The following is a 20220-nucleotide window of genomic DNA, read 5'->3' as shown; positions in this document are numbered from 1 at the left end:
CAATGAGAAAAAGTTGTGTGAAAAACATTTTCGATATGCCCCTGCAAAAATTAATTACCACCAACTTAATGAAGTTACACCATTAATTAAGCATTCTCCATGCCTTTGCACTTTTTTTTTCCTTATATACAATCCTTGGGTTACAACCAATGTCCATTCTTTTCTCCAACCCTTTTTGCCCTTATTTTAAACCAAGAATTAATTAAATGCCGTAGATACTTTTTTTTTTCGTTACAACAAAGTTTACATTCAACCCCAGAGAGAAAGGTAAAAATAAAATACCTATTCACCTGAAGGGGCCACCAACATTCATTTATTAGTGGAGAACCCATACACAAGTCCACAAGCCACCATAATACCACGATTTGATAGTGATTTATAGGAGATTTTTATATAAAAGAAACCCCCCCGATTCACCCCTTAAGAGGAAGGAGTACTAAAAAAAATTTTATTAAAATTCTCGTCATAGAAAATATTCCCATTTCCCACTAAAATTTGACCTCAATCTCCACTCCTCCACCCACTTCAAAATGCTTCACTGAATCTGCTTTCAGCTCTAAAAACTCCCCGATAAACCACATAATTCTCTAGTATAAATTACCCCACTAAAAATTTTATCTAATAGAAATTCCTTTTGTTGGAAATATGTTTTATGTCACCAACTTCTTTTAATATGTTCTAAAACAGATTTAATGAAAAAATTGCTTTCGGTATACAAAAGAAAAAAAATGTGAAGAGGTGGCAGAAAAAGAAAATTAAAGTTGAAGAACTTAATCCAAAAAGAAATGCATGTGCAATTAGAAAGAGTTATTAAGAGCAAGCAAGACACAAAAGTTAATTAACATCTCTTTAGTTTCTTAAGAAATTAATCTTCTGGGGGTGTCTTTTATTTCTACTTTTCTCACAGACAGAGAAATTATTAACATTTAAATTTCCACGAGAGAAAGTTAATTATTCCGAGACTTTTCAGACTATGTATGTGCGGAGAATGCAAAGAAATAATTGCTTATTTGAACCAGACATGAGTTAATATTTTCTTTAAATAAGAAACTATAAAAATATATTTATCAGAATTTAATTTCTTTTGACAAAGAAAAGGAAGGAAAAATAATGGGAAATTTAAGAGAATTTGTTTTTGGATTATTTTTTAGTCAATAGGATAACCCCTTCCCCTATAATTTCGAAAATTTATCAGTTATGCCTCAGATAATTGCCAAGAAAAGTGAGTTAAAGTACAGTGAAAGAAAATCAAAGAAAAAAGAGGTAAAATTTAGGAAAATTAAGGTCCCATAGATCACAAGTTAGTAAGTTAATCTTATTCTCTTCAAAAATAGAATCCCCTACATGAAAATCCGCAAGATCACAGAATTCAGACGTTTGACGATTCCCAAACAAAGACACAATTGAGTAAGTTAGGATATTTTGAAAAATTTGAAAAATTGAAAGAAATGAAATAATGAAAGAACAATTGTAATTTATAAGAAATGTTTAATAAAAATTCCAGCCACTGAGGAAGACGCACAGTAGCGTCGAAAGCTCTGGCCCCTAAAATTGATAGGATGTGTTTGGGTTGACCTACCGTCCCTTGACTGACGCAATCGGAAGGATTTATCCTAAAGCATCAAAAATCAATAGCAATAAATCAAAAATAAAATTAAAAAATTTTCTCATCAAAAGAAAAATTAGTTTTAGAAAGAAAATCTTTCCTTATAAACTAATTAAACTCTATAAAAGTTCTGCAGGAAATTGCAATTTTTTCTTTAATAAATCGAGCCTAAAGTATCAGGTGCAGCTACAATCAGTTTCTTTAATCATAAAATTACAAAAGTTTAAAAAAAAAAAAAAGTTTGTAAAGTTTACAAAACAAGCACAGATAAAAGGGATGAAAGTTTATAAAAGTGTCCACCCCTCGATCATTCATCGGTCATATATTGAAAAGAATTCCAAAGAGAAATGATAAACTTATTGAGGACTATTTTTTTCAACAGTTCTTCGTGAGTTATTTATCATTTTTATTACGATACTTCGTCACCCTGTCACCATTTCATATGTCGCGTTGGGTACCACACGTTTGGTATGATGCGTGAAAGAAATCCTTTTAGGTTTTTTTTGGATTAGAAGAAACATTTTCGTTTTATAGAGTTCTGCTTTTGCTATTAAATTTTCGGTACATTGATTTGGGTCGACGTGGGTGTGGGAGAAATTTTCAGGGTGGGAAACTCAAGAGGGAAGAAGATTGCGCAGACTTCCTTCACATGTGAAGATTGCTATCAATATAGGGACTTAAACATCATCAGGGCCAGAGCTCAAATCAATCAACTAACCGAAACGAATAATCTAAAAAAAAAAACGACGACACTCCTCATTCCAAAATGTTGTTATTATCTTTTTCTACAGCAGCTTGGAGTCTAATTGAATGACTCCAAACCCTCCTTAGAACCCCCGTATAGCGTATTAATATATAAAACATCTCATAGAGCTTTTTCCACCCTCGATATTCTTTTTTTTTCGGGAGTTATCCTTCCCTTGTGATGGAAAGTTAATGGTGCAAATTTCTATCATTTCCTCGTTCTTTTTTCACTTTTTTTTTTCCTCCATTTTAATGCCCTTCGTATAAGAAAGAAGTTTATCGCTTATTTACTAAATTTGTCTGTTGCGGAGAGACATATTTCATTTTCTTCATGTTTTTTTTTCCTCCTTCACTTATAAACTTTTGGAAAAGATGTTTCCTTCTAAGAACCTCTTGAAAATTGTTCAAAGACAGGGAATTTAATAAGAAGAAAAAAAGATCCCTTTACAATACGCTAAATATGTACATAAATACATATCTATACACATGGGAGGAATTGAGGAAAACTAAAAAGGAGAACACAAAACAAGGATTCAGGGACGTAAATTAGATTTGTGTAATTAAATTTACGGGCTCTTGCTGCGTTGAGAAAAGATAAAGGACACACCCAATGAGAGGGTTGAGCGCCACCAAGAAAAAACTCACGCAACACACACATTTTCCTCTCTATCGCAGAAGAACATGAAGGAAGACATATAAATTTAGCCGCCACAGAGGATGAATCGACCATGAGAAACACGATGGGAAAATCTCAGAGTTGGGGATAATAAATAGGAATTTCTAATTGTGTGGCATCACCTTACCCACCTCCCAATTTCCTGGTGTCTAATTGTAGTACAAACCAAAGCAGGATATAAATCTCGATCCCTTTTCGCAAAGTTAACGCAATGTGGGATTGGCAGTGGGATTGGTTAACAATTGTTGATTATTATGTATCTCTGTAGACTCCTTTTTCTTCCTCAAAAGATTCTATTTTATCCTTCACAGAAATCCTTAAAATTTCCCAGAATTATTCCTCAAAATTCACATCAATAGGAACCTTGAAAAATGTTTTTGATAAAAGCACAAGTGAGAGCTTTCCCATGAAAACTTTTACTTTTCATCTTCTTCTCTCTTTGTCTTTGTTTAATAAAAATACCAAAAATTCAACAAACTACTAACTCAAAGAAGAAGAAAAAACATCAAAACATTCTTTAAAAGATTATTCTCGAGTTTTCTCAATATTTCACTTTTGAACGCTCTTCATGCCACTTGTGCGTGTTGTCTGAAATACTTGCCAATAAATTAGGAGTAGGTGGATACAATATATTATATAATATCGTGCTTCCTTTAGGAGGATTTCGTGCCATTTATTTTTCTCGTATTTATGTACAAAACATTACATAGTACATACCCAAAGCATATAAAGCCACCAAGTTCAATAGCAACTATTTATGTTCTCTCCCCTTATCTTGAAGCAAAAATAAATCCTTGATAAAATGTAATAAAAGTTCGTTGAAATTGGAAAAGAAGATTTGGCAAATCAATAATGATTTGCATGAAAGTGATAAAAGGGAATTAATGAGAATTTTATTTTCTTTTTTTATAGCGAGAGAAAATATTAACCCTGGAGGACTATTTGGATGTTTATGGCGCTGTATTTTATGATTGTTTATTTTTTATTAATTTATATTTTTGATCGATTGTAATCAATGCAAAAAATCCCTTTCGTTTCAAACCAAAGAAAGGATCACCAGATATATTAAAAAGAAGATCAAACCTTTTTGCTTTTCCGATTTTCTTTAGGAGGAAATTTATTCTTTGATCAGGAGATAATTTCCTCAGTAGATCAGGAAAGCACCTGGATAGGATGTAAGCTCAAAGAGAACCGAAAGCTCTAGAAAAAAAATTATTTCCCACTTTAACTCCTGGTTAAAGAAGAAACTACCGCACGACAAAGACCGGAAAGGAATAAAGATAAAAAGCCAGCGTCAGTGAAAATAAAATGAAAGATCAAACCGGAAAGGAAACGAAGAATTCGGCATTCCTTCTTGTCTTTTATTCCTTTAAATAATTCTCAAATCTTATTTCTTCAAATAACCGGAAAAGATTTTTGGAAACTTCAATGCCCTGAAGAAGATTCCACCTCTATCGAAACGTCAACGGTTTGAGGAAATAAAATACAAGAACGAAGACTGAATTCAACGATTTTCACTTATTCAGTAAAAGAGAAGAAAATCACCAAGAGAAAATCTGTCCAACTGAAAATCTGAATATTTCATTTTTGTTTTTTTTTTATTTAATTCTAAAAGTTCGTTAATTACATTTTATCTTCAATATATTTTTATTATTTACATGATTTCGATTTTTTAAGTTCTATTCCTTCTTTTAACATGAATCTGAGAATTAGGAATGAAATTTCAACTAACATTTTACTTTAACTTCAAAAATCCTTTAATTTTAATCTTTTTTTACGTTTAATGTTCAAAGTAAATCTATAACTGTTCAGTTTCTTTGCAAAAATTCATACAAGACATCAATTTTATCAAACTTCTTTCTACTACTGGCAAAAACTCCTAATTATCCTGTCATCACGAACCTTATCATCAAATATTCTGAGGCATTTGAAACTCCTCAGTATGAGAAAATCTTCAGCAACGGAACTGCACACCATCCAGGCGCCAGAAGCTGATAAAAAGGGATCTTCCTTCTTCTTCACGATGCTCTCTTCGGCCGTCTCGGTTTCCTCCATTTCGTCGAATTCATCGTCACCTGAGCAGGAATATGTAGGACTTGATATATCTTCACTTTCGTCTTCACTTTCGTCTTGACTTTCTTCCTGACTCCGACTCTCCAGCAGGGATTGCCGGAAGATATCTCTGGCCTTGTCGTACTCGTGGGCAGCCTCGTCTATAAGCTCACTATCGTAGCTGATGTAGATTGTTCTGTTGTTCACCGTCGGTGGATCCATTGGATTGAATTCAGAAAGATATTTCACAGGACGGAAAGGCTGATCTTCCTTGCAACTGAAGTAGAATACTTGAGGTCTCTCCTCAATGTCCGTCTTCCAATCAGTGTACTCAATATTCATCTCGTCCTCCTCATAGTCCGGCAAATAAAATTCAGCAGGAATTGGCGTTGAACAGCGATCCAAATTGAGAGAACTCATTTTGCACGTGATTCACAAGTTGATATTTGCTTTAGAAACTTTTCTCTAACTGTGCGAGAACTTCTCTCGAACCTTTCCGTTTGGCGTTAGGAATAAAAGTGATGGCATATCGGTGGCCAACCCATGTATTTATACCCTTTCCAAAAACCAAAGAAAAGGTACCCAGCAGAGAGAGATGAGAAAGTTCAAGACGCACAGGTCAATTATTGCTGGGATTTTCTTTTGGGGAAAACAGGTAGAAAGTCTGATGATTTGGGATAACAAGGGACACGCGTGCGGCAATTAAGGACGCTGAAAACCGAGAAGAGGAACAAACATTAATTTAATACCTTCTTAATTGATTTTGCACACATAAAAATGTTCACCTGGTTCACCCTTTTTTAATTTAAATTAAATAAATATGTTCACCTCTAATTTATTTTGAAACTCTATATACTCCCATCTAAAAAAGTTTCTTTTGCAAAGTTTTTGTTTCTTTAAAATAATTTGTATCCGATAGAGCTTTTTCAAGTTTTTCATGATTTTCATCAAACTCTTCATGATGAAAAAGTTTCCAGAATTTTCTTATAATGCATTTTCAATAAATCTCAATTTTCTTTGATTTTCGTCTATGAAAAATTTTCTTTAGAGAAAAACTTTAGTTTATGCTTTTAATCTGTTGAATTTCTGTGGGAAATTTAGTGGAAAATGTTTGTTGCAAGGAAGGAAAATTACTTTGCGGGAAAAAAAACCGCCGGGGGTGAACAATTTTTTTCTCTTTTTTTTTTTTTTACAAACAACCAACAAGTACAGCCTGTAAAAAAACTCACCACCAACACTGACTCATTAAATGCAATGAACATTATTGGGGCATAAAAAAGCGAGAGAAAAAAAGTAAGATAAAAAGTTAACAAATAAAAATCCCATTTCATATTTATGCTACATCGCATTTTGTTTGGATTTGTCGTCGTGGAGGAAAAGGGGGAAAAGTCCAGGAAAAAGGTTTGTGGTGGGTGTGGAAAGAAAGGGAAAGTTTGTGAAGGTAAGTAAACGCTTCGATGAATGCAGGCGAGAAATCGGTCATGGGAGGGCGAAAGCAGTTAGTTAAAAGAAAATCATAAAGCACAAGGGGCATTTAAGTAATAAAAAATATTCATTTATTTTAATATTTTAATTTTTTTAAACTTGAAGAAATTAAATTGTTTAATTTTGTTTTTTTTATGTAAAAAAAATTGATTTTAGGCAAGAGAAAATTCTAGGAATTCGAACTAGATTTACTTTCTAGGTCCAAATTCTTTAACCGGAGAAAACTATGGCAATTCCAATGGAAAAATCCTTTCATTTTACACAGAATTAGTGAAGGAAAAACTTTTTACCTACCTGATTCTAGAATAGATCTTTTGCACAGAACCTTCTAGAAGTTTCTGTCCCTGAAGCCTTTTTAAAGAATATCAATTGCAGCTTAAAACCTAATTAGCATCTTAAATAGTTTTTAAAAAAAATAATTAATTTTTAATTGTCGGATTAAGCCGCCTAAGCCGAATAACACTTTAAAGGTATTTTAGGGATCAATCATGGCCGTTTATCTATTTCTACTCAAAAATAATTAGTCTGTCATTTTTTAAAGAATTTAATTGCTGGTTGAGGACATTTTAAAATTTTCCTAATCGTAGTATCCTGACTGGTAAGACTGATACAAATTTTCTTCTCCTTTTTTTAAATTTTTAAGTTGTCTGACTCAAAGATATATTTTAATTTTGCCAGACTCTTAAAAATATCAGCAAAATACTCTCATTTAAAATGATTTCTAGTTTTTTTTTTTTTAACTTTAATTTTATCTACTCAAGTTTTAACCAATATCCTAATTTTAAAGATTTTTTTTGCAAAGCTAGAAAAAGTCTTTGGTAAATGAATAATTCAAATATTGGTAAAAGTTGGTAGTGAATCAAACATTGATATCGAAAAAAAATATTTTGATTTAAAGAAATAAACTGAGAAGATAAAGAAAAAATACCTACCATAAAGCCCTCTTGCGGTAGAAATTTTAAGCCATTTTTTGTTAAAATTTAGTAACCAACTTAGTGGTAAACCTTAATTAAACATAAGAACCAACTAACCATATTTACGAATCATTCAATTTTAAAATAAAATTAAAAAATCCCGAAAAACATTTGATCAATTTTTAGTACTTAAACGCCCCTTTGCCATTTTTTTCTTCCCTCATCCTTAGCCAAGACCTTAAGCCATAAAAACCATGGGGATTTAAAACAAATCCCAGTTTGTTGTTATCTGGAAAATCTCTCCTTGTCTCTCTTTCATCCCTCTCGCACACACTGTTTGAGAAAGTTTAGTGTCTTGTCTCAACAAATTGACAATACAATTTGTGCAACAGCAGAATGGAGTTTTTGAAACTTCTTCGAGCAATGTGAGGAGGAAACTAAGTAGAGAAATCTTTGAGGAAATTGCGAGAGTAATTGAGGAATTTTCATAAATTTTCTTATCTCTTTTGTAGTTTGGAAAAATATTTATTATTCACAGAGTTTTAATCTTATTAGTCTAGTATATGTTTGGGGTAAACTTTTTAGGAGCAGCACCTTCAAACCTTCTCCTTGGGGACTCTTTGGTATTCCAGCATGGTTGGTATTTCACATTGAAGAGTTTCCTCATCTTCGATGGAATCTTCATTGATTCCATCGCCTTCATCTCCGCCTAAATATCCTTCCTCATCAATCAATTCGGTGGCTCTGCTGCACGGCAACAGGGGTAGCAATGTCTCCTCTTGCGTTGACAAAGACGCACTTCCTGATGCCCTTTCAGCGCTACCAGAAGCAGCATCTTCAGTAGAAGTTTCATCCTCGCCATGGAGCCCAAATGTGGGCACGTAGAAGGAATATTCACCTTCGTCATCACAGTAATATGGAACGGATTTCTTGAGCCATTCACAGAAAAGCTCATAAACAGGATCATCAGAAGAAACATCTGCATCACTTTCAGAGATTTCAGAAGTCGATCGGGGCGTTGAAGTCCTCAAAAGCCCCACTACACTCATACTTTTAAAATAATTTGCTTTTATGCTTTGCCGAAGAACAAAAATCGTTGCAATCAGCGAAACTTTACTAGCAACACTAAAATATGTTTTATGCTTGAACCCCATTTTGGGTTAAGGAGGTCAAACAGGTAGGGTTTCCCATAAGCAGTATACTCGAAGATTCTTCTTGAATTCTTTGGCTTTTTACGAAGGTTAAACTTTGTAAAAAAATACTCAATCAAATACTTAAATTTTTAATAATTTTTTAAGAGTTTTTTGAACCTTTTAAGCTCTTTAAAAATATTTTTTAAAATTTTTTTATTATGAAATTATTCAATTTTTTTTCAATCTCAATCCTTTTAAATCTTTGAGAAGCAAATAAAGATGATTTAGTAAGTGAATTAAAAGTTAATCAATCAATTACAATAAAACTCCACCCCATCCTTTAAACAAGCGAGTTCAAAGCTTACAGAATTCAAGGAAAATGCCTTAATGAGAGCAAAATTAGTTGGTGTTCCACTTCGTGGCCAACACCAAGTATTGTAATCGTCGGAACAACCGACCACCTCAGATCGGGCTCAAACTTGGTATGAGCACGTTTTAGACTTCCCACATTACGAAAATGGTGGTGGAAAATTTCATTTTTTCGCATTTTTAAAATCCAAGATGGCCGCCGTACGCCATTTTGAAATACCGTCAACCACTTCCCTTGTAGCTAGAGGTCTGAAATTTTAGTAAGTTGTAGAGCTCAGTGAGACGTTTTCATCGATAATTCATACTTGAAAATCGGTCAAGCGGTTTAGCAAATATGGCGGCCTAAAGCAAAAAGTGTTTTTTCGATATAACTCAAGAACGACTTGACCGATTTTGATCATTTTGGTATCAAATGAAAGGTATTGAGAAACCCTACATTTGTTTAGAACATTTCAAGTTTTAAAAACATCCGCAAGAGGCGCTAAAATCAAAAACAAAAATTGCCTAACTTTAAGGGGCAATATCTCCGAATCCCCATTAGGCAAATCTTTTAAATTTTGATATGTTGTAGCCTGACTCAATATCTTTCATCAGTCCGAAAATGAAGAAAATCTATGTCGCCGTTTAGAAAATATGACTATTTAAAAAATTCTTGAATTTGAAAAGTTCTAAGATCCATATCTCTTGAACTGCTTGACTGATTTTGTTCATCTTGGTATCAAATTAAAGGTTTTGCAATTCTCTACAACTTTCCAGAACATCAGAAAGCTCTAGAACCATTCCTTCAGGGCGAAAAATGCGAAAAACTTTGTGAAACAAAGATCCGCCATTTTGAATTCTGGGGGTGACCTTTAAAATAATTGAGATATTTATCAAATTATAGCTTTTTTTAAGACCTTTCCAAAACTAGTCAAGAAATTTCTGTAAGTGTTATAGAACTTAAGATATGAGCAGTTTTATCTTTCGAATTGCTGTATTTCACAAAATTACTCAACTTTGACTACTAATACTGCTCACAAATAGTATTACAACGCATTAACAAACTTTTGCACGTTGTGAGACACCAACTCTTATAACTGGACGCGTTATGATTGACTTTCTTTATGCAAAAATGCTTCAACTTTGAGGATTCTCAGGTAGCTCTGGGGCAAAGGAAAAAACCTCCTACCAGTATTTCTGTGACTCTTGGCAATCTCTAACGTATGGATGGGTTGTCTCTGTAGTACACCAGCTGTGAGTTTCTACTCTGCAAAATTCAAACGCGTCCAGAAGACAACAACCAGCCCCGAGAGATTATGTTCGGAAATTTTGCCAATCACCCAGGCCCCGAGGAGACGCCCTGTTGCCCCACAAACCCCAAGATTCCAGCGGAAGACATGCGAAAAGACAACGAGTGGCCATATAGAAGATCTCCCCTTGATGACGGCTAGAACTTCGACACCCCTGGCCGAGAGAAGAGGCCTAATGTGGAGATTGCGGAATATTAGGATGGGCGTTGAAGCGGGATATGGAATCTTTGAGCATCATTTGGACAATGCAAAAATTCCACGAGGGAAAATCTTTCCGGGATATCAATCGTCCCCAAGGGATCTGGAGAAGGAGAAGGACTTCAGTGAGGATTCCGAGCGAATGGAATCAATTCACGTCCTTAGAGGGCATATAATTGGATGGAAATTTCGTACAGATCGACGAAATCCTTCAAGACCTCATCGTACACTCGTGAGGACATCAGTTTCCACGTCCTTTGAGTGCTTTGAGGACCTTTCGGAGGATTCTTTGGACGACGAATGGTTGGCGATTGTGAGCAATTTTTATGGCAAGAACATGTGATAAGAAATAACTTTTCTTAATTTTTTTACACAATTTTAATGAAATACAAAAGTTTTTCCTCAAAATGAGAATATTCTTTTACCACTTACCCCTGCCTCCTGAGTATGGCTTGTTGGCTGCTCCTCTACCTGCCTACCTGAGCTACCTGAGCCCTTTTATGCTGCCTTTTGTTCTCAGCTGTAGCTGCAATTAAAAAATACTCAAATCACCCTCCTTCTCTTCCACACACACACACACAAAATCCACAAGAATATTACCTGGACAAGATTTGCTTGAGTACCTCAACTATTTCCCCCAGACTATCCTTATTGATTTCCCGGATGCCCAAGGAGACTACATAGCTCTGAATTCCTTTGCATTCAACCTGCGTGAAAATTCTCCTTACAGCTGCTTGAACTTCATCCTCATCCTTGCCGAATTTATTCTGAACATTCAGGTGCTTGTTGTACTTCTGGAATAAATCACTCTCAAAGTCCCTCTCATTGGAGACAGTGAGGATATTTGTGATTTTCCCAAATTGTGTGATCAGGACGAAAAGTTTCTCGTTGAATTTGTGCACCACGAAATCCGTGTCCACTCCTCCAATGACGTATTTCTGCACCGCGTCGAAGCCAGAAGACATTTTTCACACAGTTCGTGTTGATTTGTTGAGGAAAATGTTGGGAAATACTCGAATTTTCACGGAAGTTTATGTATTTGCCGAGATGTTTATTTACATTTTTCCCATAAAAGTCAAATTGCCCATTAAAAAGAATTTCTTGGAATGGAAATTCTCCATGTATAAATGGAATTTTCCAACATTACTCCATGCTAAATTGCTCTGTGTGTTTTAACTCAACCCTAATCTGCAAGAAAAAGAATTCTAGGTGTAGAAAATTCCTTAATTTCTTTGAATTTTATTTTTATATTAAATCTTTATATTAAATATTGAATTCTTTGAACCTCTTCTAGGGGCTGTGTGGATGTCGAAATGACGTCCGGCCCTAAGAAATTTAAAAAGAAGAAGAAGAGAAGAAGAAGAAGAAGAAGAAGAACCTCTTCTAGTAGAATAGGCTAAAAATAGGCTTGTTTAACACTTGGAGGACCCAACATTTGGCACAACGCGGAGGATCAAATTGGTAATAACTACCAGCTGATAAAATATGCTCAATAATTAATTATTAATCAGTTTATTGAACGAGGATCGAAAGTTTCACTAATTCTTAATCTCCTTCAAGCATTCCTGCACCAAATTACTAAATATTTAATTGAGAAAATCATCACTGAAAAAAAAATTGCGTAGAATCGATGCAAAATTGCCTATTCAAACGACTTTTTTGGCTACAATTTTACATAATTTATTATTGCGCCTAAATCATCACAAACTTTGATTCTTCAAGTAACTTTTTAGTCACTTCCGGCAATTAAATGAGTCCATATTAATGATTTTCACTGAGGAAAAGTGAACAAGAGCATTTCATTTGGGAAATATGGGGAAACATAACCTCAAAACAATGGCAAAAATGTATGGGATTTTGACTGGTAGTTATTACCAATTTGATCCTCCGAATGGATTCTGACTTTGACCTCAATTATTTTCCAAAGAAAAGACTTTTCTCGAGATTTTCTTCCTGCTATCTTAAAGTAATTAAAATTCCCTACACATAGATGCTAAATTCATCGAGATAGGTCCAATAGATTTTATTCTGTGACGATTTTTAGGTTCAAATTGGTAGGAAGTACCAGTAAAGTCCTCCGAATGTTAAATTCTTTGGAATCTTGTAGAAATTCCTTGGAAGTTTCTTTGGAACTCAAAGTAAATTGGCTATATGGTTATTTGGGCTCCCCACCACAGCAGTTTGCAATCAAACACCTTGAAGTACGCAGAAGTTGCTGCCGCTCCGTCAGAAAGAGAGGTGTTTTCCAGTGATTTTCCGCAATTTCCCATATCAAGAGGCACAATGTCGGACATTAAATCCGAAATAGACAGTGATATTGAACAGAATTACTCAATAAACAGCAATGCAGACCCCAAAAATATGCACGAGCTGACAATCTATGTGAGTTGCCTGGGAATCTCTCTTGCTTCCGGAAGAGCCCATCTAATGCACTTTGCTTTGTCTCTTTAGGTTCAGAATCTCCTGCAGAATGTCCAGGATAAATTCCAGTCCATGTCGGATCAGATAATCTCCCGCATTGACGATATGGGCAATCGTATTGATGATCTGGAGAAGAGTATAGCGGATCTCATGACCCAGGCTGGTGTTGAGGGTCCAGAGAAGTAATTCCGCTGAGAGGCTGGCTGGCTGGGAGCCCTATTCGGGGGCAAAGATGCGAGTATTCCACCGTTAATCGGCTTCTCACCTCATCACATGCTCAAGCTTCATGTTTTTTGTACGTACAAAACTCCCTCAACATAAAAAAAAAGAAGGCTCTAAACAGGAAGTCCTGCACCAAGGTAATCAATTTATATCCACCCCCCCCCCTTAATCCCTGTGTACCCAAAATGAGATAATAAAATGTCTCAAAGTAAATTATTTGCATAAATAGAGGGTGAATGAGGTCAAACCCTTAAGGATGAGAAGTTTGCTCGATAATTTATTGATTAAACACACCCAAAGAGGACTAGTCATTCTAGTATGAATCAGTCCCCAAGGAGGTAACCAATTTTTGTTTTTAAATTATCATAGGGCATCACTAAAGACTCAAGAAAAGCGTGGTCATTTCCCGGAAAAGCGCTGGGAAATATACGAATTTTCACATTTTATGTCAAATCGGGTGCAAACTTCTTTGATTTTTTTCTTAATTTCTAGTTATTCTAGAAAATTCCTTTCTGTGCCATATGAAAGCTATTTAAAGGCCTAACAATATATATTTAAACCATTTTCCTACGGTGGAAAACTCGCGAGATTTTCCGGCATTGAACTTTTCTATCGCTTCCCATTTCTCCAATATTGAACGTGACCAATTTTAAAATATCTCATTTTGTAGCATTTTTAATTATCTTTCATTTGGTATAACACTTGCAGGGGAAATCCGCTGGGAAAACTCGCTACAGAATGATTTTCCAAAGTTAAGCACGTTTTCGCGTTGGAGAAAAAGAGATAGGCAATTTTTTTTCTAGAGGAATTCTTAGAACATTCTAGAAACATCAAAGAGAAAAAATTGCCTATCTCTTTTTCTCCAACGCGAAAACGTGCTTAACTTTGGAAAATCATTCTGTAGCGAGTTTTCCCAGCGGATTTCCCCTGCAAGTGTTATACCAAATGAAAGATAATTAAAAATGCTACAAAATGAGATATTTTAAAATTGGTCACGTTCAATATTGGAGAAATGGGAAGCGCTAGAAAAGTTCAATGCTGGAAAATCTCGCGAGTTTTCCACCGTAGGAAAATGGTTTAAATATATATTATTAGGCCTTTAAATAGCTTTCATATGGCACAGAAAGGAATTTTCTAGAATAACTAGAAATTAAGAAAAAAATCAAAGAAGTTTGCACCCGATTTGACATAAAATGTGAAAATTCGTATATTTCCCAGCGCTTTTCCGGGAAATGACCACGCTTTTCTTGAGTCTTTAGTGATGCCCTATGATAATTTAAAAATTAAATTTGGTTACCTTCTTGGGGACTAACTCCTAATGGTCTGACTAACCCTCTTTACATTTCCGGTGAGCTACTGCTTCCGGATGAGTTGAGCCAATTTTGATTTGAATTTATCTGAACGTGGATCTTCGGCTATTTCCTCTTCAATCTCCAAACTCTCCGATTCGGAGTCATCTGTGGCTGAAAGGGGTGATTCCTCTCTGTGCAAGATGTCCAGAGAGGAGGCTTTTGTTAGGGTTTCCGTCCTTGCGCTACTCTTTGGCGTATCCAGGGTGATTGAACTGTCTCGCGGTGTGACGAGAATTGGTTGATTTTTGCTGCTCGAAGCGTGACTTGGGCGCTTCGCCAGAGCTCCCGTATTGAGAGCTCCCATTGATTGGGAGCGAATCTTCTGCAGGAAGGCACTCCCTGCGGCTTCCTGACTTTCCATTTTCTCACGAAACTCCTCGAGATTGACCTCATCGTCAATTTCATCAATATCCTGGTAAACAGCTGTGAGAACTTCAATGGATTTCGCATGCATTGCCAGCTCAATGGCCAGGAATTCCAGGAAAATCCTCCGTGTATCATTCAAGCGGCGCTTCTCGAAGGATTCCGCCAATTCACCCAAGTCGCTGTTCTTCGGCTCATGCTGCAGCGGTCTCTGTCGCAGTGAACCCACCAGCTTCACCTCATCCCGCACTGTGCGGCAAATAGCGTCGTACTGCACAATATCCGGAAGAAGCTTCCTCTCCAGGCGCTTCACTTCCATGTCTCGCGCATCAGCCATGAGAGTGAAGGCATTGGAGAGATTGAGGAAGCCACGAGTCCACTTTGTGCAGGTTTTCTCCGTGGATGAATGGAGGCGCAGCATTTGGGCAAATTCATCCGTTTTATCCCTCAAACGGGCACTCTTCCGCATCATTGCTGTGAGCCCCTGGCAGAGGTCACTGAACTGCTTCTCCACCGACGTCACGCGGTCCCCGAGGAATTTCTGCTGATTATCCCCACGATTCATCATTGATCAAGCAAAAATTCTCTTTTAGCACAACTTCTTTGTACAAACTGTGTTGTTAAAGTTCTTGATGTTTGTGGGTGGGTTGTCTTGGCAACTGGGCATTGTTAGGTGGTGGTAGAGTTGCCACATCACATTACATTTTTACCCGGAGACTTTACCTTACCTCCTCCTTCCCCCTTCAATTTTTAAGTGTCCGTAATACTAAAAATTACGTCGATCTCTCTCGATTTATTTCTAAATTTTTAAAATTATTTTTTAAATTTTATTTCAAATTTTCTTTAAATTTTTTTTATGGTTAAAAATTAGGTCGTTTTTTTAGTTTTAGCATAAGGGATTGGCTTGATTTTTTTTTAAGTCAGGCTTAAGTTTAATAACAAAGGGGGTTTATCTGGATAAAATTATTCGGATTTTTGAAAATATTCAAATTATTTACTAATATTCAGATGATTCGCCAAGGAAATTTAAATATAAATCTAAGCCTAAAAATGATAAAGAGCATAAACATATTCAAAACAAACCGAAAAGTAGTGTAAAATACCTGACAATGAGATACCAATTGTCATAGCCAGGTACTACGATTCAGACTTATGGGGGTGAGTCCGGTCCGTACGTCCCCATGGCCCACGAGTAACTGAGCCAACCGTACTACGGTGGTTGGGAGAGAGAGTCACCTTAAGACGCCCGCCAACCCCACACACATAAGCCAATCTGTCCTATACCATGACAGTTAGTACCAGCGGTACTACATTCGGCCATTCCTGACTTTTGTGACGTCCTCGGCACAAGCTAGGAAAAGCAAGACAGATTGACCGAATTTTCCCGTGATCTTCGACCAGTATACTTCGCAATGAATGCGATAACAACTGCGGTCGTTTGTATAGAGTACAAGTCTGTATTAGACAACAACTCTTTGCACAAACTGAAGATCATATCAAAATGTTCCCGTGGAACCTCTTCCGACCAGTATACTTCGCAAAGAATGCGATAACAACTGGGTTCATGTGTTCTAGAGTGCAAGCCCGGCACAGTGGACAACAACTCTATAGACAACTGGAAGAATATATCAAATTGTTCCTAATGGAACTGTACTTGGTAGTCCAAGTACACAAGGGTTCTGTTTGATTTAGTACGCCAGTGCACATGACACAAAATCATCACACCCATGAACCTACAGAAGGTTCTTTCAACACAGCTTTCGCCATGTTACTTGTTTCTCATGGAACATATGTCTAGACTTAGCTTACCCAGTTCCAGGAACCGTAAGCTCGTTCCATAGAGACTAGTGTCTCCGAGAAACCATTCGCCGTATGACTAACTATCAAGAACCTTGGATTGATGTTAATCAATACGACATTTCAGGTTTTCAACGTAACAGGCCCACCATGCAAGCATGATGCCTCTCCGCGAAACCTCGTCATGCTTTATCTACACCAGTATCATTTACTCACAGACTCATGATTTGTCTCTCTATACCATCCGTTCAACGAAGACTCATGAATGTTGTCTTTAGTATTAACTGGTTGCATAGATACACGACCTGAATGTCTTGTCTAGCTTACAATGCGTCCATTGATCGCCCAGACCTACATTCCTATTCATCCATTCTACCATATCTACTGAGACATCAGTTGGTTCTATGGATGCTTGAAGAGCCAGTTTATCACAGTTTTTCTACTGATCACATAAACATAGTGAATTGCTCTTCCATGTGCACAGGTACATTTCTCTTCTCCTGATACCTCAACATGTGAAACATTTATTCTAGAGGACTTCGTTTCACCTAGATATCCCATGCTTTAGTAAGCCCTATTCCGAAGAGAAACACTACTCTTAACCTGACACACATCAGCCCTTGTCACCTTGCCGTTCTCTAATTTATATGATTTACGGCATGCCTTGACTTGTGGAACCTCTGACGTAACCTGGAGTTCCAGTTACTCCCTCCATTCACTGATGAATTCCTCCCATCCTAGACACCAAATGTCTACATTTCCTCCTTGGTTTTTTCGTCTCGGACTACACTGTGAACAAACCAACCGATTCTCCTCACTTCGGAGAATTTCTAGAACTACTTTTTCCCTCGGCTTGTTCTATTATCCTGACCAGAGATTAATGAAAAACTACCAAGATCCAAAAATCCTCATTCGTCAACATTCTTTCCACAACGCAGCCTTAGACTGTCCAAAATTCCCTTCCATGAATCTATACTCTTGACAGAGACTCATCTGCGTCTATAGCCACTCTTCGTCGATTCCTTTCATCCTCAACAGATGTGAATTTTAACCAGATGTCACAAATGTTCCCATTGTTCATGTATTCTCACTTCATGTAAACAAAATTTACACTAAAGAATAAAACAATATATATTTTTTTTATTTTAATTCATTTTCTTTTCCTCGCTGAAAGAAACTTGCAATTAAAGGTCATTTTTGTTGCGTTGCATAAGAATTAAACCTTTTTTTTTCAATCCCTTTGAAATTTTCATCTCTTCTTTTTTTTTATGAAAATTTCAACCTTGTGGTTTCATACATAATTCTTATGCAACTCAGGCTTTGTTTGAATAAAATCGGTTTTCATCTAAAAGATGATATTCCTACACAAAGCCTTCAACTGTAAATGCATTACAAAAGGAATAACTTCTCATTTTTATTCCTTAAATCAGTCATAATTCTCTTAACCTAAACATGTTTAAACATAAAATTCAACATTAAGAGAATATCAGGGGGTTGAAAAGCGCTTGTCAGGGTTAACATTGAAATAAAATTCAATAATATCAACACAACCAATTTGGAGAATACCACTCTCCAATCTAGAAGAAAATACTTGCGATTTTCCCTTCTCTTTTATTTTGCATGCATTTGGTGCATGTATCTCTTCCCCGCATCCTGCTCAGCGTGCCAGGCTCGCTGTGCGATGCAGGCCCTGTTGGTGTGAGTGTGTGTGTGATGCTCTCTGGTCGCTCGCTGCTGCGCTCCTCGCTGCTGCTCACACATACACGCGTACCATCCATGCGCGCGCCGCTCTAGCACACACACACATATTGTTCTCTTTTTCTCACGCCACGTTTTTGCGCATTGAAATTACGCCCGAAAATGTCATAATTTTTCACACGCGGTCAGCTTTTCCAGCTGCAAAACCGTTTTTCACAGTTCAGGGAAACATTACGCGGATTCCCATGCCACGGAAAAGCCCCACGAAGGACTTTTTTCCCCCTGCATTTCGCGACGAACACGTCACGACATGTCAAAAATGGCACGTATTTTCTCGCGATTTTCACGACATTTCGACGCGTTTTCACACAAAACGGCACTTTTCCCGCCGAGGAAAACTATAAAAGGCACACACGGGTGCCACAACGCGATTCTCTACGCCGCGAAAGTCCCAAAACGGTGGACTTTTTCCGCGAATTCCACACGGTGACGTCAAAGTGACGCCATGGAATTTTTTTCACTCGCGTTTCTCACGAATTTTACGTACACGCACTTTTTCCACTTCCGCGAACGAGTTTTGGGCTTATCTCACTTCTGAATTGTAAAATACCTGACAATGAGATACCAATTGTCATGGCCAGGTACTACGATTCAGACTTATGGGGGTGAGTCCGGTCCGTACGTCCCCATGGCCCACGAGTAACTGAGCCAACCGTACTACGGTGGTTGGGAGAGAGAGTCACCTTAAGACGCCCGCCAACCCCACACACATAAGCCAATCTGTCCTATACCATGACAGTTAGTACCAGCGGTACTACAGTAGTAAATTCAAGCCAAAGAGTTCTAAATTCAAGCTAAACAGTAGTAAATTCAGCAAAAAAATTAAATTCAAACAGAAAAATATATATAGTTTTTAGTCTTAAAACAGCTTAAATTCAGGAACAAAAAATAAAGAAAAAAAGATTAAATGAAGTCTTAAAAAAAGACTTAATTCAAACCGAAATGTAGTAAACTGAACCCAAAAAAAAGACTAAATTCAAACCAAAAATCCTAAATACGTTTTTGGGATTTTTTTCGGCTTTGAGTTCGGCTTTTAGGAAAAAATGTTTATGTGAAATCAAATATTCAGATCTTTGGAAATATTCGGATGATTCGCTTAAAACACCAAAATATTCGCCAGAAAAACACCCCTTGTTTAATAAGCTGATCTTTAGTTTTTTAATCGAGGTCTAGAGTGGAATTCACTACTCAGTCGGACCTAAAAATTGAAGTCGGGTTTTAAGTCGGTCTTAAGGTTTTGAGTCAATTTTTTTAAGTCTGATTTAAGATTTTTAAATCGGTCTTAAAATTTGTAGATCGGTTTTAAAATTTTTAAGTCGGTCTTAAATATTTTAAGTCAGATTAACAGATTCCATATTTTTCTATAAATTTATATATAAATAAAAAATATGAAAAATATGCAATCTCTTAATCTGACTTAAAAGTTTTAAGACCGACTTACTTTTAAGTCAGACTTACAAATTTTAAGACCGATTTAAAAATTTTAAGTCAAACTTTAAAAAATTGATTTAAAACCTTAAGACCTACTTAAAAAATGACTTAAATTTTTAAGCCCAACTGAGTAGTGAATAATTTTGCCTCTAATTTATATTAAGCTAAAACTCAGTTTTTTAAAGTTAAATATTAGGCTCTTTTAAACTAGCTTTAATTTTTTTATGCTGATCTATTTTCTTTTAAGTTTTCAAAGTCATAGTGAGGTAGGGTTAAGTGCATTCTAAACCTAGCCTGTTTTAACTACTGAAAGTAAATTCTGTAACACCTCAAAAAATGAAATTTTGATTTAAAAAAAATTAAGCCAGACTTAAGAAACAAAGCTAAGCCGTTTACTAAGACTGGCCTAC

General features: G+C 36.2%; 3 protein-coding genes across 4 annotated transcripts; 1 reads left to right on the top strand and 2 right to left on the bottom strand.

Moving 5' to 3' along the window:
• Window positions 1-10820: 10820 nt before the first annotated feature.
• On the bottom strand, window positions 10821-11567 carry LOC129788653 (uncharacterized). 2 transcript variants are annotated; one of them, XM_055824885.1, is made up of 2 exons: window positions 11067-11567; window positions 10821-10986 (listed from the first exon to the last, which is right to left on the bottom strand). In XM_055824885.1, the coding sequence occupies exons 1-2, from the start codon at window positions 11429-11431 to the stop codon at window positions 10983-10985; spliced, it is 369 nt and encodes a 122-aa protein (XP_055680860.1). In that variant the 5' UTR covers window positions 11432-11567; the 3' UTR covers window positions 10821-10982. The 2 variants fall into 2 exon arrangements, with proteins under 2 accessions (XP_055680860.1, XP_055680859.1); XM_055824884.1 differs by having other exon boundaries at window positions 10821-10992; window positions 11067-11565.
• A 1080-nt stretch (window positions 11568-12647) lies between these two features.
• LOC129788652 (heat shock factor-binding protein 1) lies at window positions 12648-13322 on the top strand. Its single transcript, XM_055824883.1, has 2 exons — window positions 12648-12848; window positions 12918-13322. The coding sequence occupies exons 1-2, from the start codon at window positions 12750-12752 to the stop codon at window positions 13071-13073; spliced, it is 255 nt and encodes an 84-aa protein (XP_055680858.1). The 5' UTR covers window positions 12648-12749; the 3' UTR covers window positions 13074-13322.
• A 1140-nt stretch (window positions 13323-14462) lies between these two features.
• On the bottom strand, window positions 14463-15520 carry LOC129788357 (CBY1-interacting BAR domain-containing protein 1). The gene has a single exon (XM_055824325.1). It carries the CDS (start codon window positions 15390-15392, stop codon window positions 14463-14465), a length of 930 nt encoding a protein of 309 aa, XP_055680300.1. The 5' UTR covers window positions 15393-15520.
• Between the last annotated feature and the right edge of the window lie 4700 nt (window positions 15521-20220).

The sequence above is a fragment of the Lutzomyia longipalpis genome, chromosome 2 (genome assembly GCF_024334085.1).
Source record: "Lutzomyia longipalpis isolate SR_M1_2022 chromosome 2, ASM2433408v1".
Classification (NCBI taxonomy): domain Eukaryota; kingdom Metazoa; phylum Arthropoda; class Insecta; order Diptera; family Psychodidae; genus Lutzomyia; species Lutzomyia longipalpis.
Note: the sequence above shows the minus strand (reverse complement) of the source record. Positions and strands in the feature narration are given on the sequence as shown.

Excerpts from the sequence above, each read along its gene's own strand:
- LOC129788652 (XM_055824883.1), top strand. The coding sequence starts at position 12,750 with ATGTCGGACATTAAATCCGAAATAGACAGTGATATTGAACAGAATTAC. Across the intron at positions 12,849-12,917 it reads TGCACGAGCTGACAATCTAT|GTTCAGAATCTCCTGCAGAA; the intron begins GTGAGTTGCCTG and ends TTGTCTCTTTAG.
- LOC129788653 (XM_055824884.1), bottom strand. The coding sequence starts at position 11,431 with ATGTCTTCTGGCTTCGACGCGGTGCAGAAATACGTCATTGGAGGAGTG.
- LOC129788357 (XM_055824325.1), bottom strand. The coding sequence starts at position 15,392 with ATGATGAATCGTGGGGATAATCAGCAGAAATTCCTCGGGGACCGCGTG.